Genomic DNA, 20,262 nt, shown 5'->3' with positions numbered 1-20,262 from the left:
GTTACCCACTGGCATGTCCCCCCCCCCGCCATCATGCATGGCTGAGCAACCAATTGCATTTAGCATCCCAGCGAGCCACCAAACAGCGTTATATACACATAGGAGGATGCATGGTGGCTGCCACAGGGGGAGGATGATGAGGAGTATACTACAGCCTTGAACCATGGCACACCTCCTCCAACAAGCACGTCTCCATCCCCCCACCCCCTCTCCATTCACTCTTGAAAGCGATCTACCTATTCAAAGTCCTCAAGCCATATTGGCAAACAGCAAGAGGAACTGCACGACCTCCTCCTCCCCCCCTCTCTGCACACCCAATGGGGGAGGAGGGAGAGTGGGCGTGGGCGGAGAGAGATGTACATGGTCTTCCCCCCCTTCCTTATTCTAATCTACAGCCTATAAAATTATTCTAAATGAATTGAACTTCCTTTCAGGTGGGTCCAAAGCATGGATGACCAGAGCAAGCCTGAAGCCTCCCCCCACAGCTCCTTCCAGGCTCCATGTGAGCAGCACTATTACTAGATAGAGTAAGCCACCACTTCTTTCCTGGCTGCAGCCTATAGCCCCCTCCCTCCCCTTCTTCCCATACATAGAGGAATCCACAACCAACCCCCATCCAAACTTGTCTCTCCCCCTCCCCCTTCATCTCCATCTCTCTCTCTTTTTATTCTCCTCCCCTCTTTCCCTTGTCCCTCTACCCAATCTCTCTCTCTTTCTCTCTTCCACCCCTCCCTGAGTTTTTCCCCTTCTCCTCCTCACTCCCAAATCTACTATCTAATTGAGAAGCTGGGATTCCTCCGAGCTGAGAAGTTGATTTGTAGTTTGAACACGTGGCTCATTCAAAAAAGCCGGAATATTAAAGTGATTTTCTCCCCCCTCTTCCTCTGGATTTTTATTTAGAGGCGGCGCCTGCATTAGAACGTAGAGTGACATTTTCACAGCCTGCCTGCCAAAAGGATTTGGGGAGAAGACAAAAAGTAGTTTTTTTTTTTCCTTCCTCCTTTTTTTTCCTCCTGTTTCTCAGCCCGCCATTCTAGTCAAAGGCTGCTTTTTCTCCCCCCTATTTTTTTCGACACATCCGGATAACAGTCCCGATCTCTGCTGCTGCTGCTTTTTTCCCTCTCGATTCTCAGCTTTGTAGTCCAGCTGCGACCACAGACCGACTTGATTGTCGTTTTGCTTACCGGCCGCCCCCTTTTTTTCTGGGCACACAGTGCAGAGGAGTTAAAGCTTAGGGGGGCTGTTTTTTGGGGGGTGATCTCCTCTTTTTTATTTTTTTTATTTTATTTTTTTTGTTTTAAAATGAACAAGCTGTACATTGGAAACCTCAGTGAAAACGTGAGTCCCCCGGATCTGGAGAGTCTTTTCAAGGAGTCTAAAATCCCTTTCACCGGCCAGTTTCTGGTGAAGACTGGATACGCGTTTGTGGACTGCCCCGATGAGAACTGGGCTATGAAGGCCATCGACGCCCTCTCAGGTAACGAGGCTGGGGATCCGGGCGGGCAGCGATTGGTGACCTGTGGAGGGTGGCTGGCAGGCTGCTGCAGGGCCCGGCGACCTCTAGCCACCCCCGTGCAGGTGTGGAAGGTGGCTGGCAGGCAGCAGCAGGGCCCGGCGACCTCTAGTCCCCCGTGCAGGAGAAGCGCTGCAGATCGGCCGCTTGTCGCACCTCCCTGCACTCCTCGGCAACTTGGCTGCTGTTACTTTAGCAAGTCTGCTGTGGGTGGTGGCTGTTCTCCACCATTTCCCCCATGCACTAATATTACAAGTTTTCATTTTGCATGGTAGAGGTGCTTTATTAGTGTTATGCAATTATGTATGTAGAGCTGACATTTTACTGAAACATTCATGTCACCGTAAAGGTAGCCATGCACTACAATTTATCATTTTGTTTTGCCCCAAGTAGACATTTGAAAAGATCATACATTGCAATGGATTTAAAGTTTGTTTAGCTGTTAAGGGCTGAAATCGATCAAAGATATGATCTGTAATGCTGGTTACACATGATTCAATTTCATCTCCAACCTTGATCTATGGGTAATCAGATGGGAGGTTGTAACGTGTGTGTGTGTGTACACATGCCTAAACTGCTCCTGATCTATTTTCTGATGATCACTTTGCAAAATCGATCCCATTATTGATTAGAAACAGATTGGACATGTTGGAAATAATCGTCTCCTTTCAATCGGAGGGGAAATGGAATTGTGTGTACCTAGCATAAAGTGCCTGTCAATGATACAATCCTAATTGTACAATCTTACCTTTTAACTATGCAGTAGAAGGATAAATTGATTTAATCTATTTTGAATGGATACTTTAATCTCTCTCATGTTACATAGAAGTGGTAAAACTGTGCAATCAAGATAGTAGCATGAATGGGCACCTATAGTCGGTTGTGATATCGATTGTGAATTGTAGACGAAAGCAAAATTGAGTTATCACTGAATAGTGTATGGCCAGCAGTGGTTTACTGTCCTGGGGAAATGTCCGTGTTGAGAGTTTGTGGCAATACTTTCCACCCATCCCCCCCCCCCCCCCCCCCCCATATAGTAGCCTGCTCTCTTCCATTCTCAGCCTGACATTGTTGCTGCTTGCTTGGAATTATTGACCATTCTGGGAAGTGTAAAATACATGCAGGTGACTTTGCATTCCCCCCCACCCCCACACACTCTCACACACCCCCTAACAGGCTTCCTTGGGAACACCCCACGCTATGGATCAGCACTGCATCCTTCCTAACGCAGATCCTGCCCAATGGTCAGCCCACACGCCACCAGCATGTACATGGGCAGCAGCTAAGGTGGATGCGCTGCAGGTCTTGGAGGTGCACTGAGGGGTCCTCCTCTTGGCAAGCTAGGTTTGCTTCTGTACCAAGGTGTGGGGCTCATTCATAAAAAGGGGGTGGGGGACGATCTGCGAAGTAGGATGCGTGTAGATGCACACGACCGGATCGTATGAAGAATCTGTTCAGCCAGCTGCACTCTGCTTTATTTCACCTATATGCTGTCGAAGATTTGCACGAAAGCGTTGCTTCAAGGCTGCGAAATCCCGTGCCACTCCTCACTCCTTCGCTGTACAGGCAGCGATCACACCCCCTTCCTCCATTTCTGCTCTTTAATTATTCATTATTGCCTTGCTGATCTCACACAAGCTGCCGCTTCCTTTAAACATTTCCAACACAGGCTACTTTCTTAATCTCCTCCAGCTAATCATTCATACATAGTATGTATTTTTAATATCGCCTGATACATTATTCAGGTGCTGGGTGTCAAAAGAGGCTCTAGCTACACCCTCCTGGCTACATTGAAACATGTTGCATCTTCCTCTTTGCCTATTTTTCCTGCTGAATGCAGCAGGAGGGGAAGTCACTGGGGGAGGGGGGGGGGGGGGGGAGTTGGCCTATACATGTCACCCATTTTTAAACCTTCCATCCACTAACCATCTTATGTCTGTTGCAGGGAAAGTCGAGCTTCATGGTAAAGTTATTGAAGTTGAACATTCAGTTCCCAAAAGGCAGAGGTAATTCATTTTTAATCTATATATTTCATGTTAATGTTGTGTGAAATTAGTATTTTTCCCACCCCTAAATACAGGTCTTGATGGTATTAATATTTCAAGATTACTTAGCCCAACTGTGTGTATTTTTTGTTGTGACAAGTGTTTTTGGGATTGCCCCATACACTGTGATATTATGTGATTTAGGGGAAAATAATCCTGCTAATGGCAATAAAATATCTTGCCTAAAGGGACTGGCAATAAGTGTGTGTGTGTGTGTGTGTGTTTTTAATATTTTCTTATAGATAAATTAGTTTCTTTTTATCCTGGAGTTTTAGCCCTCTAGGCCCCCTTCCACAAGGTCTCTTTATTTTGTCAGATTTTGTTGTGGCCAGTGCATTTAAATATAAATGACTGATTTATTTTAAATGCAAATGTGTGTGTTTTGCACTTCAAAAGTTGCAGCTCAGAAGCAGATAAATGGGATTATTTTTTGTTTCTTGCTCCCTCCCCCTCCTGTCCATGCTGTGCATGTTGTGTGCCTGTGGTCTCCACATGATCACTGGGCCTCACACAGAATCTGCTGCCATTTTGACGCCCATTTGTTTTTTTGGTTTTGTTTTTCTTTTAAAACTTCCATGAATGTTTCTGTTGATGGGTTCTCCCCTTTACTAGAGAATATTGTACAAATGACCTGAAGAATATGTATATTTATTTGCTATGTTTTCACATCTTGAGTTATTTATAAGTTTGCTGTGCATTTTGCTTAGTATCTAGTTAGGAACATTTTTTTTTTTATTATATAAATTTTATGTAATACTTGCATAGAGTGTCAGTTTGTTGCGATTTAAGCTTCTACTTGTTCCAGCTTTGGGATTTTTGTGTCAATTTTTGATAGAATTCTAATGAATGGCACTTGGTGGTTTTTATTTTAATATATTTTTTGAATGTACTTGAATATTTTGAAACCACAAACTAGCAGAGTTGATTTACAGTTCCTGTCTGACAGGGACATTGACTTTGAATTTAATATCTTGCGACACAAGGTTGGCTTGTTTAAAATGAAATAAATGGAAAAAAATCAAATGACAAAGTTGGGTGTTGGTATTATTTTGGTGGTTGAACTTATTCATTTTCTCTTGTTTGTGGAGGATCAGTTGTGCGAATTTATTCCTATATGTTAGCCTCCTGTTTTTTTGTTTTGGGTTTTTTTTTTTATTTTTTTGGGGGGTTAAGCAAGGTGTGGGTGGTGGCTAAGGTCTTTTGTTCACATGGAAAATGTGTACCCTGTGAGAGCCCACCCACTCTGCTGGTATGTTGAAAATCTAAGGTTCATTTTTCAATGAGGCCTACCCTCAAGTCCTAATCTTCCGGTTTACTGTGTCCCCACCTCCCTCTTCTCTAAAGAATAGCATGGTGGGTGTTTGGGTGTATTTTTTTTTCTCCCCTTTTTGCTGGAGTCATGGTTGGTTAAAACTGTTGAATGAGTTTCAATTTTTTTTTCTCCTGCCCCTTTAGCGCCTCTCTTAAAACCTTGCTAAAGATTGAGCGAATTTCTAACTTTCTCATACTATGTGTGTGTTTGTGAATGCACAGATGTCCCCTCCCCCACCCACTCCTCCTCATTAGTTTGATTCTTTCAGAAGCAGCTAAAGCTATGCTTTTATGACCTAGGGAAGGGGGGTTGGGAAATGGCAATCCATATCCTCCTCACGTAAAGGGAAGGTCAAGAGGTGGTGTCAGTTAGGGTTGCCATAAAGTTGAGCCGAAAACAGGAGACCAATCATTACAAAGTGTGGTTGATTTTGTTATGCAAAGTAAAATTCTTGGGCCCAGCGGTCACTGCATTCCAAGCCATGTTGGGACTTTGGAGATCTGACGTGGACACTCCCACATTGCTAGAATGACCTTTATACCTGCTGTGAAAGGCAGGTTGGGAATATGGTGCTGGGGAAGGCTTATTGAAGCATTAAAAGACACTGCTTTAGAAAAAGGGGGCCTTGTCAAGGTTCTGCTGATAGTGGCTGTATGGGGGAGGGGAGAGCAGAGAATCATGGTCCCAGCTCAGTGTTGGTTCATGATTACACTACTGGAGTCTCCTGAGAATGTCATAGGAATGCAGGTCCCCCCCTCCCTTCCTTTCAGTTTTAACTTTAATGAATCATAGACCACTTCAGACCAAACGTTAGTTTCTCACATGATGTGTTTACATGGAAGGCTGAAAATGCCTGTATTGGTCATGTACAGACCAGCTGTGCACACTTGTGTGAATTTTTTCTCGCCTTCCTAAGCAGCCTCGTATCACTGCAACGTATACAAGCTATCCTAGAGCTTGACACAAAATCCATTATGCACAATTTATCTTGCAGTATTTTGAACTGGCACCCTTTTAATTAGTGTGTGTAAAACATATATTTTTATACATACACCTTTATTACTTGGGATTTTTTTTTATTTTCTCTGTACACATTTTTATGGTATTTGTGCAAAAATAGTGTCAGCTCCCAATATTTTTTTTTTCCTTCATCTCCAACTAGATGCCCTCACATTTTAATGAAATTGCTACAATCTGTCATAATTTCCCTAAAAGTCATGATTATAACCTCTCTCCAAAAAAATAAAAAAAAAATCTGAAATTTTAGATGGTCCCATCCTATTCAAGTATCTCTTGTAGATCTTAGGGACTGCGTAACCTGTGGGACCTGATTTAACCATAACCTTTCGGGTTTGAACTATTGAGAAAATAAAGTAACCTGGCTACGATTCAGCAAGCAATGGTCGACAGTTGGCTGATAGTGTAATGGTTAAGGGTTCTGCCTCTGACACAGGAGACCTGGGTTCGAATCTCGGCTCTGCCTGTTCAGTAAGCCAGCACTAATTCAGTAGGAGACCTTTGGCAAGTCTCCCTTACACTGCTACTGCCAATAGAGCGCGCCCTAGTGGCTGCAGCTCTGGCGCTTTGAGTCCGCAAGGAGAAAAGCGCAATATAAATGTTATTTGTCTTGTCTTGTCTTGACTTGATGGTCCTTTCTCAGCCAAACAATTGATTGGTTGGGGCTGCTGTTTTGTCGATGGAGCGTGCAGGGTGGGGAGATGTTTACGATCAATGGCTGCCTAGCTGTGTACTGCATGGAATGGTTCTAAATCAGTGGTAGTGCACTGACTGATTCTCTGATTAGAGTTCAGGTGAAATATGAGTGGTGCTCGGTTCTTTATTATTGTTGTTAGTATTTAGATAGCACCAACATCTTTTGAGTACTGTACAGAGTATGTAGTCTTATCAACGAACTATCCCTCAGATGGCTCACAATCTAATCCCTACCATAGTCATATGTCCATTGTAGTGTTGGGCCAATTTTAGGAGGAAGCCAATTAACTTATCTGTATGTTTTTGGGATAATCGAGGAAACTGTAGTGCCCGGAGGAAACCCACATACACAGGGCGACCATTCAAACTCTGTGCAGATAGTGCCCTAGCTGGGACTAAAAGCAGGAACCCAGCTTTGCAAGGTGAGTGTTACCAATATGCCACAGTGCTGCCCAAAGTGATGGAGATGCATACTTTTTAATTTAAAAGAAGAAAAAACAAAAACGCACAAATCTTGCTCTCTGTACAGTTTTATGCATATGCAGAGATCAGTGGTTTAACTACAGAGCCATGGACCCCAGTACTAGTGCCTCTGTATGTATAATAATCATATAAACAGACCACCTCTGGATGATCTGGGAAAACAGGAAAAGGAATAAGAATTTAGGATTTCCACTATTTAAAGCACATACAGAGTTATGGTATTACCAGTAGAGAGCTAGTGGAGTGACTGGAGGAGGGCCTCATGTAGGTTCCTCCGGGCCAGGGGCCCTGGTGTGGTTGCAGCCCCTATTGCTACGTTGGCAGAGAGTCATAGGCCATTCAAAAATCGTGTTCTTCAAACTGAGACAGATGTTGGTTTACAGGAACATGCAAGACCTCTGTGTAGTTGTGCAACCCACACGCAGCACATGTTCTGTATGTTAGCTAACACTAACCCTGTAACATGCTTGCCATACCGTGTATTCAACCTATTAATGGCTAGGAGCATGTGTTGTGGAGACTAACCCTGAGGCCTAGTTCACATTACAAATCGCAATTGCAAGTGCTGAGCGTTTTTGTGAGTGCTTATCCCTGCGCTTTCAGAGCGACTTATGTTTTTTTTTTTTTTTTTTTTTTTTTTGGCTACTTGACAAGACAAGACAAATAACATTTATATCGCGCTTTTCTCCTGGCGGACTCAAAGCGCTTGCACACCAAGACGTTGCGTTAGGTGCTATGTTATGGTCGCATAACGTGCACCTAACGCAAGGCCTGGTGCTCTTCGATGTGGACGTCAGAGTGAGCCGCGTTGTGCAGCTCACTCTGGCGTCCGTGATGCGTACTCTTGGACGCAGGCGGCATCACGTGGTCCTGCCGGCCAATCGCCGCACAGAGCGGCTGCACCAGGGAGTAAACACTGCACGTCACAACGTGCAGTGAATATTAATTAGCCATGTGCCTGGCCGCTCTCCGCTCCTCCCCAACATGACTGAGCATGTGCAAACAGTCTAACACGGCTTAAAGAGAGTCTGAAGCGTGTTGGTAATTTTTTCTTACACTTGTATTTGTTTTAATCCCTTTTATTAAGAATCTCCCTGGTACCTAGAATTACAAGTGAGGAAAGACCCAGACATTTTTTTTCCAAAATGAGCTCCTCAAAAGAGCACCCAAAGCACCCCATTGGGACTGCTGGTTTTCAGGAAGGAAGTACAGTATGTGTGTGACCTTTCCACTTGCATGTCTTTAAAGCAAGCTCATATGCTGCACTGATAAGCAGTCAGCGAGAAGCTGGGCAATTTATGTAATCCACTTCAGTCTGCTTGCGAGCTCTGACCATTTTACATACATTCGGCTATATGCTCCCATGCTTTGTTTATTCAGTTCACAGGCCTGCCTACATGTGGTAGACTGCTTTGCTGCACAGATGACTGTATGGGAAACTGGTGCTTAGCAGACAGTGGGTGTGTCTGCAAGTTTTTTTTAAACTAAAATGGATCTATCTCTGTGTGGTGCTAAGCAAATGAAAGGTTTAAAAAAGTGGACTCAAAAAACTAAACTACGGTACTTGAAAGCTAGCTAATAAGTTATTCTGGATTCAGTATTACAAAGGACTGCAGCATTCTCAAAAGCGTACTCGTATGTTAATTTGTTCCCCCCAAACTGACTAGGGGTGGGATTAGATTGTGTGCTCACCTAATGCCTGTTATGCCTAGTACACACCATACAATTTTCTGTTAGATTTTAGGTGGCCATACACTCGTTAGATTAGCAGCAGATAGATCATCAGATCTCTGATCTATCTGATGTGTTTAGGAACATTTTTTTTTTTTTTTTACTAGGAACAGATTTCCAATAGATTTCAATATGAAATCTATTGTAAATCGAACTGATGGCATTTTTTTTGCCATCAGATTTCCATTATGTACAATGCAAAATGATAAGCAATCTCAACACATTGACCTATATTTTTTTTTTTATTTTTTTTTTTAGCATGTCAGATCGATTGAAATTGGCCACTGGTCAATCGATCGGTCGCTAATCGGCTTAGTGTATGGACCCCTTTTCTGTAAGATTTTCTGTGAAATACTTGTAGAGACTGGTTATCTCTGGTGCATTGTCTTCTGGTTATCTCCTAGAACAATGCTTAATTGCTAGGTAGAAAGATGGTTAGATAATTTCCAACATGTTGGAAATTATCTGTCAGGTATATCTAATGCTGGGAATACACGTTACGTTTTTCGCGTTCGATTTGGTGCGCGATCTATTAGCCGATCCATTTTCTGCTCTATTCTCTTATCTTCCACACGTTTTTATCTTTTCCATTCACTTCTATGAGAAATTGAGCGGAAACTAATCTAGCGGAACATCGGAAGTGTCGGAATTTTATAATCAAAGGCATCTATCGGAACGATTCTTAGCTAACAACACAACGTGTATTCCCAGCATTACAGAAAATCTTATGCTGTGAATACACGGTACATTCTTGAGCCTCGATTTCGTGCTCGATTCTCTTCAATTCGTTTTTCTTATCTTTTCCCATTGTTCCCCATGCAAAATCGAGCGCGAAAACGATCGGGTGGGAGATCGGACATGTCGAAAATGATCCATCGAGCCATCTAAATGGCTCAAAATCTAACAGTGTATTCCCAGCATTACAGAAAATTGTATGGTGTATACTAGGCATTACACATGATGCAATTTTCGGTCAGATTTACAGTTGAATCGATTATTTTTATCAGGTCCATTATTATTATTATTACCTATTTATTTATTTTTTTTAAATAGATTTTCTGTTCACTACTATGAAAAATCAGATCGGATGTGTTAAAAATAATCGATATGATAGTAAATCTGTCAGAAAATTGCATCGTGTGTATCTAGTATGAGGGACAGCTGGTGATCTGAAGATGAACAAGAAAGTTCTGCCAAAGATGTTAGTGTTATATTAATACATTAAGTTTGTGATTGTTGTTGAACATATAAAAGGCAGGATACACTGTTCTTTCCCTCTTGTTAATTTATGGTGTGTGAAGTTTGAACAAATGTATAGAGATGGCATGTAATGAGTCTGTCATAGATGTCAGATGTGGCATTTAGGAGGGTGTGCTGCCGTGTGTTCAGGACCTGCTGGAACATTCCACCCAAGCAATCTCCTGAAGTGTCAATAGTGTCTCGCATCTGAAAAGACCACACTGCATATTCTGTTCATTCTTGTATTATGCTTGGCCAACCTGTGTGTTGCTTTGATATCTACAACTGTGGCGGTGTCCACAGAAATGTGTATACAATATGAAGTATTTAATCATTCTGTTAGCAGAGTTTTTTATGATACATTTTGAAGTATTCTTATTTAAGGGAAGTTTACTTGGCTTTCAGGCTGAGATGAATGAGAATTTGACACTGCAACATATATTGTAACTATGTACAGGAAGCAAATAATTATTGTATATTCAAACCATAACCCTATCTGCCATCATCTACCTGTCCTCTGGATCGTCTATCGATGGCTGTTGTATTCTGCTGTAATGTGACGTGCTCTCACAGCCCCTCCCCTCTCCATGTTGCTGAACATGAGCTTGCCAATAAAGTTTTTTTGGGGATTTGGAGTGCTTGACCTAACCAACTGGTATGTTGCGTCTAACATGGATGGCACAGCTAGAAACCTATATCAGGCTAATGTTTTGCCTTAGGCCACGTTCACATTGTGAAACGCGGTTGGCTGTGAGTTTGCAAAGCGTATGAACGCACGCCATCTGCGTTTGTATGCGTTGCCGGACAGCATGCAGTGTAAACATCAGACAGTGCAGTCTATGGACTTTCTGATGTAGTGTGTGTCGTCCTCCTGCACGCGTTGCCGAAATCCGGACGGCAACGCATGCAGTGTGAGCGGGGCCTTAGTCACTCTCCCAGCTTCATATCCCACCAGGGACAGAATTATGAGCATATTTCTCTCTCTCTCTGTGAGCTACTTCTCACGGAATCCCCTAGTGGGTAAATGCCACCCACCCCTGACTGTCTGTGAGGAAAGGACATCACATTGGGAGCCTCTTTGAGGTGTGGGGTGTAAATGATTCATTCATGTCTGTAAAGTGCAGCAGTGTTGTATTAATTTTATTATGTTATCCAGGGTTAGCAACCCTCACCCTAGGTTATATTGGAATACAGTGAGGATTTCTGAATGGTTAGTAAATTAGTTGGTGCTATCCTGTACACATGCACTTTTACCCCTAGTAAGCAGTTATCTAAAATAAATCTGGGAAGGCTTGGAATTTTAAAAGGCAAGCTCTCCCTGTGGGAGCACATAGTCACACAACAATGGCATTAAGAACCTTTCACCAGCCTTCCCCCAACCCCCACTTTGAAACTCTCATCTAAACAATACCAGTGCAAAGTGTTGTCACCCAATAGACAATTGCTTTAAAAAGGAAAAAAAGGGGGGAAAGAGAGGAGAGTCCTATGTACTGGTTCACTAATCTTCACCATTCTTTGTTAATTCAGCCTAAATTGGTTTTTTAGATTTTTTTTTTTTTTTTTTTCCTAATAGAAGACTTCAGCATTTACAGATATGTTCATTTATTACATTAATGCAGTTAAACAATCATGAGGTTATACTTGCTTTTGCTTAAAATGGGGCATTGATTAGTAATTTACTCCTTTTTGTACAGTAACATTTTTTTTTTTAAAAACTAGTTAAGAGGAGGTCTGTAATTGTCAGTGAAGTTGGCACCGTGAAGATGAGGGGAGGGGCTTTTGGTTTGGGCAATATTGTCTTTAGAATTCTGTTTTTTGTATCTTTTTGATATGATTTATTTTTGAAGCTTTATTATTTATTTATTTTATTTGTTGTATTTATAAAGCGCCAACATATTACGCTTTCTATAATATAGAGCTGTGAATATGTATTATTTCTAATGAAACTCTTGAGTTGCTCAGCATTTTCTCCCCTTCAGTATATGTATGTCAGTTGCTTTGCCCAAGTGCCCGTTTCCACTAGGTGCAATTTTTTTGTTTTAATTTATTTTGTAAGCACACATTTGCACAGCAATGAATTGCTATGGGCCGGTTTCCAAAAGATGTGAAAATTGCATCAAGTAAAAAAATAAATAGTGATAGCCAAGGTGTTATCTTTTTGGATGTAGCATGCAGGAAAATCGAGTGCATGTTCAATAATAGGACTTCCTTCTTTGTAAAAACTCACTAATTTTTTTTCCCAACAAAAAATTGAAAACTAATTCTTCTAGTGGAAACATTACCCAAGGAACTGTTGATGTAAAGCATTTAGTCACGTGCAAAGGATTTGGTTTTCTTAAAAAATAAAAATGGACCCTTCTGTGCCATGAGCAACGTCTGTCTTGTTTTTCACGTTGTGTTGGTCATTCAGCAAACCCTGCTGTTTTTGTCCAGCCTTTCTGTTTGTAGTTGGGGGATGTGCTGTTTCTCCACCCCTCAGTAGTATGTACTGACCAGTCAGGAAAATGCATTTCAACATGCCTGTGTTTTTTTTCTACCTTGGATAATAATTTTGAACAGCTGTTGCCAAAAGCATTACACCCAATGTGCGGCGTTCAAAGCAGCCAAATGTTTTCCCTGAATATTTTGAATTTTTAGCATTATGGATGGCCCTATATGGTCTTTGGTGAGATCATTCTATCTATAAATGTTTTATTTTATTTATTTTTGTGTGTGGAGTTTTTTTAGTTTATACACGGATTGTGTTTTCTTGGCTGTTGTACATCAAAATTATATGAAAGAGAAGTCTCTGCAGGGGTCCACTAGATCAAAACTTGTTTAAAAACAAACTATAATGTGACGGAAAATGAAAGCGGACCTGAACTCAGAACGATCTCCCTGCTCTAAAAGATATGCAACAGCATAATAACGTTTAAAGAAACTTGTTACAGCTCATACAAATCCTGCAATAAATCTGTTTTTACTTCCTGCTTTCATGGAAGCAGACGTATTGTTTACATCCTGTGTTTAGCAGTTACCTTTTTGCAGTGGTAGGCAGCTGATACAACTGAGGAATCAAATTACAACTTGTGCGTAGTCACAGATGAGGGGGAATTACAGGCTAAACTCTCTAAATACACACAGGGTGCATTTCTTTTTTTTTTTTCTTCTGTCCTGTGCAAGAGTTCAGGATCAGTTCAACTTAAATTGAAGTGGAAGAGGCAGCCTTTCCAGACCTGCTCAGTTTTTAGTGTCATTTTGCCTCCCTGTGCCTATATAATGTGTATCTGAGCAGTTGGTATGCTAACAGTAGGTAATGTTCAATGTTTGGGCATACAGAACACATATGTAAGTGTAACTTACGGTAAGTCACAGAAGTGGGAAAGTGCAGCTTCTGATGCAAACAGGCTGAAATCAAACGGCTTACCTGGAAATATCTGACTAGGGCCTGAAATTGGCTTATGCCTGGTACACACAATGCAATTTCCCGTTAGATTGACAGCTGAATTCGGTATTTCGGACAGATCCGATCTGAGGTTGATAGTTTTTCTGAAGGATTTTGTATAGAAGTGATTGGAAAATAGATCAGAAAAATGATAGGAAATCAGATCAGACCTGTCAGAAATAAATCAATTCAACCGTCAATCTGATGGGAAATTGCATCGTGTGTACCAGGCAGAAGAACTGTGGCGAATGGCTCCCCCTCTGTTCTGACTTGTTGCTTGTTTCATTTGCTTATTTAATGAGCTGGTCATAGAAAATACTTTTTGTGTGTGGTTTTTCTCTCATTTCGTGCTTCTTATAATCACCTTGAGAATAAAGGTACCCATAAACGTATAGATCGTCACTCGATGTTGCATCAAAATCGATTCCTCTCTGATCCGTATTGATTCAGAGAGGGATCCATTCCTATCGCTCACAGCACAAGGGCTGTGGAGTCGGTACTAAAACCATCCAACTCCTCGTTTTTGAAACCTCTGACTCCAGGTACCCAAAATTGCTCAAATCCTTAGTGTAAAGGTAGCCACACACTATACAATAAAATGATCATATTTTACTATAATTCAATAAACAATCCATTGGTACAGAAAAAAATGAGTTTTGGTTTTTTTTTTTTTTTTTTTTTTTTTTTTTTTTTTTGAGAAATTTAATCGAATTTCCTGTTTGTTCAGTGCGACGTTGAAGTTGCACATTAGAAAATGTTTAAACGTGGACTAACCCTTGCAATACTAATTCTGTGCAACATTCACAGTGCACACGTTGCGTTTGTGTGTAATGTGTAGCATTATTAGAAAGTGCTGCATGCTGTGCGTTATACACGTTCACTACGTTGTACTGTTTACACATGCTCAGTAATGACCTGGAAGCATACTTTTCATTGCCTGTATGCCCTACTGTATGCGACGATAACAGGGCATAGAGTTGCATTGTGACATTTTGGGGACGTTGCGTTAATTTGCGTTGCGACTTTAACGCCGCATTAAACCGCAACGTCCCACTGTGAAAGTAGCCTAATGCCTGAAGGCCAGGCGTACATCCAGAAGTGCTGGATTATTATGAATTTAGAAAGCACTGACCTGTTTTGCGGCATATTGGAATTCACAAGACTGGTCAGGGGCTGGCCTTCAGAGGAGGCCACAGCCAGAAGCCCAAACTGGAGGTCAACAGCCCTATCCATATATTCTTGGGATGTGAGAATGTTAAGATGCTGGGAGGACATACAAAGTCAGTGCGACCGGATCCTGGCCAATGATCAAACATGAGATTTAAGATCTGCAATGCCAGGGTGTTGCCACTTTACTATCTTAGCTGTTGAACTAGAGGCGATCATACACACCTTGATTTTTCCCATCAATGTCCTTTATATTTGTTCACTCTGATAGGAAGCGGTCCCCTTAATATGTCTGATCAATGGGATGGAAAATCTAGGTTGATCGTGTGCAAGAAAGAAGCAATACAATAATACAATTAACATTTGTAAAGCGCTTTTCTCCCATAGGACTCAAAGCAGCCATATAGGAATGGCCTATAGAGTTGCACTGCTCTAGCTTCAGGGTACGGTTCCACTAGTGCGGTGTGGATTCCCCGCAGACGAATTTGCATGCAGGAGCGAAATCGCATGCGGTTGTATGCGTATTTTACCGCAAATTCGCATAAGATTTTGAATGGATGATGCTGTGTGCGAATTTAACCATGTCAGTGCCTGTGTGCTTTTTCATTGATTTCATGCGAATTCGCATGAAAATTCGCATACAAAACCGCCATGCGAGTTCCCTATTAAATACATTGTATGCGAATCGCATGCGGTATGTGCGGTGTTCGAATTCGGATGGCTCTGCTGTGCAGATTTTTCCTGCACAAGAAAACGCTCCCGTTTTCCTGGCAAGTGGACACAGGCTCATTTACTTTTATTGGTTATGCGAATTTGCATGCAGGGAACGCATGCGAATTAGCGTTAGTGGAAACGCACCCTCAGTGATGATTTATTTTTATATTTTCAGTAGAGTACCTGCTGTGGAATCTATTGAAAATAGATTGCAGTGTTCTCCCTAGAATATTTTTGCAGCTGGGTAGTATGAAAAAGTAGCCGGGTGGCATGAAAAAGTAGCCGGGTGGGGCGAGATGAGAGAATGCAGAACCTGCACTTCTCTGTACAATTCTGCTTACAGCAGAGGAGGAAGTGAGCCGATGACAGCCGGGTGCTCATCAAAACTAGCCGGGTGGACCACCCGACTAAAAGAGCCTGTGGAGAACACTGGATTGTATGGTTTCTAATCTATTCCTTCCAGAGAAGAACGGACCATTTTGGAACTTGTGTGGAAATCTGTGTATGGCCACCTTAAAGTCCTGTACACATGCCCATCTTCAGCTGAGGAGGCCGATGACGCCCACCTCAGCCAATAATAGGGCATGTGCACTGCAGCTCCCACCCAGAGGGTCGATCTGGGCAGATCTACTCAACCCCCTAGATGCCGATTCTATTGTCCGTGTTGCTTCCCCGCCCGCCACGTGATGTCACACATGTGCCACTCGTCCCACCACATAGCAATACAGCACGCCAGCAGCTGCACAGCTGACACATGTGTGCTGCCTGGCCCAGCGATGTTACCCAAGGGAATCAGTAAGGTGTGTACACACCCTAACATAGTCCAGCTGATCTAGGAATAGTCAGGCCTCGCCACTGCCACTTGATCCATTCTTCCCATCCATGTCATTGCTGTCTCTTGTCTGAAATCACAAGTTATTAAGGAAACCAGCCCTTCATCATCATCTATGGCAGTGATAAAACTCAGTGGGGAGCACATTCGAGAGTGGCAACACGAAGGGGCAACTGTCTCATGACTCTACCTTTCATTGAGCAGCTAAGCAAGCAGGAGCCAGACGTAGGCATTGAAGAGAGGGCAGTCGGAGCACCTCAGAGAACCATAATGTGTGCAAATAATGAAAACTGGAATTTAATAAGGTATTGGATTTCAACCTGCACTCAGTGAAAGAAATGCGGTCTTATTTCTGTGGCTGGACGTCGCTGCTAACATAAGGAAATCGCATTAACACATTTAAGTTGTAATTCTACATGGTATAAGGTACTTGCATGTTATAACATCTACCGAATTTGATTGCCCCCCGGTTTAAAAGATATTTACTCCCCTTTGAAAACTGATATCATCATTGGAAAGTCAAGTCTTGGCTTTTATTTGCACTATGTCCGTGTCTGTGTGATGCATCGTTCCGGAGTTAGGGGTTGTTTAATGAGGGATGTCCACTCCTTTTAAAGTGATATTCCCAGCTTTACTGGAATCCTTGTCCCCCTTGCCTGCTCGCTCCACTCGCTGGGCTGCAGGCTCAGTCCTTGCTTCACATGGAGATCTTTTTATTCTAACTATAGTTGCTTGGACAGTGGACATTTGTACACCAGGACCCCCGTCCTCTCGCTGGGCTTTGAGCTGGAATCTCTGGTTGCCAGGTTAGTGCTGCTGTCAGCCGGGTGCAGTGCACACCGCTTGTTCAGCACCCCCTATGTCGCTAGCAGTGTATCGCACCAACGCGGGGTACAGTGCAAATGAAAGCCAAGATTCTTGGCTTTCCAATATGTGTAGATTTTTCTTAAGTAAATTACTTTTAAACAAGGGGTAGTGAAATTCAGTAGACGGTATAATGCGCAAGTACCTTTTTCACGTCCCTGTTAATTATTCCTAAATCCGATCATAAATTCCATTTGAATATTGCAAGAAAGAGTGTCCAGCATTGGGGCATGATTGGCAAATTCCGAGCACCTCGCAGAACATAAGAAGCCCCTGTGGCCTCCCTGACTGCTGATGGTTTAAATGTAGAATAAGTGATAGTAAAATGCAACAGATATTCCAAGTTTGGCTCCGGTGTGGTAATATGTTTGCATGTTTGTGCACGGCATTAGGGCGCTTTCATATTCACTTTTAATAGCACTTTGACATTTTACAGTCAAATAAAAAAAAAAAAAGTAGCTTGGCAAACATCAAAGCTAGAGTTGTAACAATTTTTAAAGCCCTTCCCTTCAAAACTAAACTGCTTTGAACCTATTGGACCTGATTACCGAAAGCATTTCCTGTGGCGGTATCACAAGTGATACAGCAACCTGAACTGCACTTCTTTAAACAGGTTGCTCTTTGCCTTAACCTGGACATACACAATACAATCTGCATGTCCAAACCCTTTGCTGGCGGTCCCAAAGCTCTCTACAGCTGTTCATATCATGCAAGCCTGCTGGCCGTAGCTGCGGTGCTGCATGCAGGGGCGGAGCTTGTGCTGCTCTGCCTCCCCCTTTGCTTTCCTGTAGATTAGCAGCTGTGCTAAAGGCTTGTACACACGTCATACTGAAGCCGACGACTGGTCCGTCGGCACCTCCCGCTGGGCGGGTTTTCCGCAGCCAGTACAGCGTGTGTACATTGTCGGCGGACTGATTAGGCTGTTTCTGAGCGATCTGCCCGGCGGATCGCTCAGAAACAGCCTTATCAGTCCACCGACAGACTGTACACACGCTGTACTGTCTACTGAAAACCCGCCCAGCGGGAGGTGACGGACCCGTCGTTGCCTTTGATCAGACGTGTGTACGAGCCTTAACTGCACATGGTTACAGCAGAAATTATATGGGTAATTTCCTGTGGAAATGTTTTGACAAAATGGGCTTGATTCATTAAATTGTGGCAATATTACCATGCATACACAGCGCTCAGTAATAATAAAAAAGGCGCGATATTACCAGTCATGAGACTTGTAACTACCACAAGATACACTCGTAGCGCAGCCACAGTACACTATATTAGCACACCCGCTGCTATGGTAATGCGTGCATACCTAATGGCAAGCAGAAAAAATTGTTTAATTTGGCTAGTTTGGCACCCTAGCACTCTCAAGGTGATACAGTACGACGGTGATAGTCCTTGGCCTATGTGATACGAGGACCAAAATGCTGGATATATTTTGGACATATAGCTCAGGTCAGCCCTAAAGGTGGCCTTATACCTGTTGAACTGCTGCCAAATCGCCCGTCAGAGGCTTTTCTGATTGAATCCGATCGGTGAGGGATCTGTTGCCTGCCCACACGCTGCAGATAGATTTTAGCATGAAATATATTGAAAATTGTCTAAGTGCCCCGCCTACCAGCCCCCAAAAGTATGTGTGAGTATATGCTTACTGTGCAGGCGCAGCATTAATCATGCAAGTACAGTATGGCCGTGCCTGTGGCCACAATGTTGTTGACGAGCCCTTGTCGGTATTCTTGGTGGGAGGGGGGGCACACTGAACGGGGCACCGAAGCACTGTGTAGAAAGCTATAGTATCCAAGGGCTTTCCTCTTCTTAGGCACGTATTTATTTTCACACTTCAAGTTTTGCCCAACTTTGCCTTTTGGGGAGCCAGATTGATTTAAAAAGGACAGTTTTTTAAAGATAAAATTCTCCCCATCCCCCCCCCCCCCTATAGTGGAGGGAAGGTCCAGGTTTATGACCACATCCTGTGCACGTCATGTTTGTGTAGCCTGTAAACATCCTGTGGGTGTAGACCTTTTTGAATGGAGAGTATATCATGTTTTGTGGATGATTTATGTTTGATTTATGTTGATTTTTAAGATGGTGGTTTGTTTGCAGTTAGCTTTCGTGGTTAGGTTGCTGGCTGTTTTTGATGAGAGGTCCATTTGCAGGCTGTAATAGGTCCATCCTTTGTTTAATAAGGGAGAGGGGTCAGTAGATAACCTACATTGCTGAACTGTTGGAGCATCCAGACAAATTCTCCAAATACAACAGAATGACCGCTGAAATGTAAGAAAATGGGCCATAAATGCCTAACTACTCCTCAACGTGGAAATTCATAGTGTCCACCGCAAAGCTATCTATGCTGCAATGTGTTAGTGAACAGACGTGAAAGGTCCCCTATTAAGACATTGCACGTTTCATACTGTGCATTGCATAAAACTGCAACTTACTGCATATAGCGGGACTGGGTAATCTTGCTAAGAATTTCAAACTATTTCCAAGGCTTATTCTGCTTTCAGATGTTCAAAGGACATGTCTCTTGAAATGATTCTTATCTAAAGTGTAAATGCAATGTAAGCTTATTTTCAAAGAATCTGAAGTTCTTGTTTTTACTCTAGAATTGGCTTATTAGTTAAACGTGCCTTGCTGCTGGCGTGGGATGCTCTTTCTGTATGGTTGCTGCTAACCCTTTGCTTATTGAAGCTAGTTTCTATAATCTGGTAAAACCGCTATGCTTTTGTACTGGCTTTAGAACTCTCCGCAACGAACATTCCGCAGAGATCATCTGCCACCACTATAGATGTTGCTGCCTGTGATACATTTCAGAAAGTAAATCGGGGAGAGAAAAGATTTTTACTATGGGCAAGCACTGACTAATTTATAAATAGTGTTAATTTGTCTACTTCAGGTGTAATGCTGGGAATACACGTTGCGTTTTTCGTGTTCGATTCTGCACGCGATCGATTAGCCATTCGATTCTCTTATCTTCCACTCATTTTTCTTATCTTTTTTTTTTTTCCATTCACTTCTATGAGAAATCGAGCAGAACAGAATCGAGGGAGAATCGGACATGTTGGAATTTTATTCCCAGCATAAAGGAAATGTACTTCTCGTACACAAAAAAAAAATCCCTTCAGGACAACTTTATAAATCTCATTGCCTTTGTCAAACAATATTACAGGGCTGTGGAGTCGGAGTCGGGCAATTTTGGGTGCTCGGAGTCGGAGTCGGGAAAAAATG

At 42.5% G+C, this 20,262-nt stretch overlaps 1 protein-coding gene across 2 annotated transcripts in view; it reads left to right on the top strand.

The window, feature by feature from the left end:
• Positions 1-684: 684 nt before the first annotated feature.
• IGF2BP3 (insulin like growth factor 2 mRNA binding protein 3) overlaps positions 685-20,262 on the top strand; it is a 194,502-nt gene continuing 174,924 nt past the window's right edge. The window contains exons 1-2 of one of the 2 annotated variants that reach the window (XM_068236009.1): positions 685-1,477; positions 3,459-3,519. In XM_068236009.1, coding sequence (XP_068092110.1) covers positions 1,303-1,477; positions 3,459-3,519 — 236 coding nt within the window. In that variant the 5' untranslated portion in view covers positions 685-1,302. The remainder of the gene's footprint in view (positions 1,478-3,458; positions 3,520-20,262) is intronic. The other variant, XM_068236007.1, reaches the window with a different exon arrangement.

The sequence above is a fragment of the Hyperolius riggenbachi genome, chromosome 5, assembly GCF_040937935.1.
Source record: "Hyperolius riggenbachi isolate aHypRig1 chromosome 5, aHypRig1.pri, whole genome shotgun sequence".
Lineage (NCBI taxonomy): Eukaryota > Metazoa > Chordata > Amphibia > Anura > Hyperoliidae > Hyperolius > Hyperolius riggenbachi.
The sequence above is the reverse complement of the archived record's forward strand: the minus strand, read 5'-3'. Positions and strand labels throughout refer to the sequence as shown.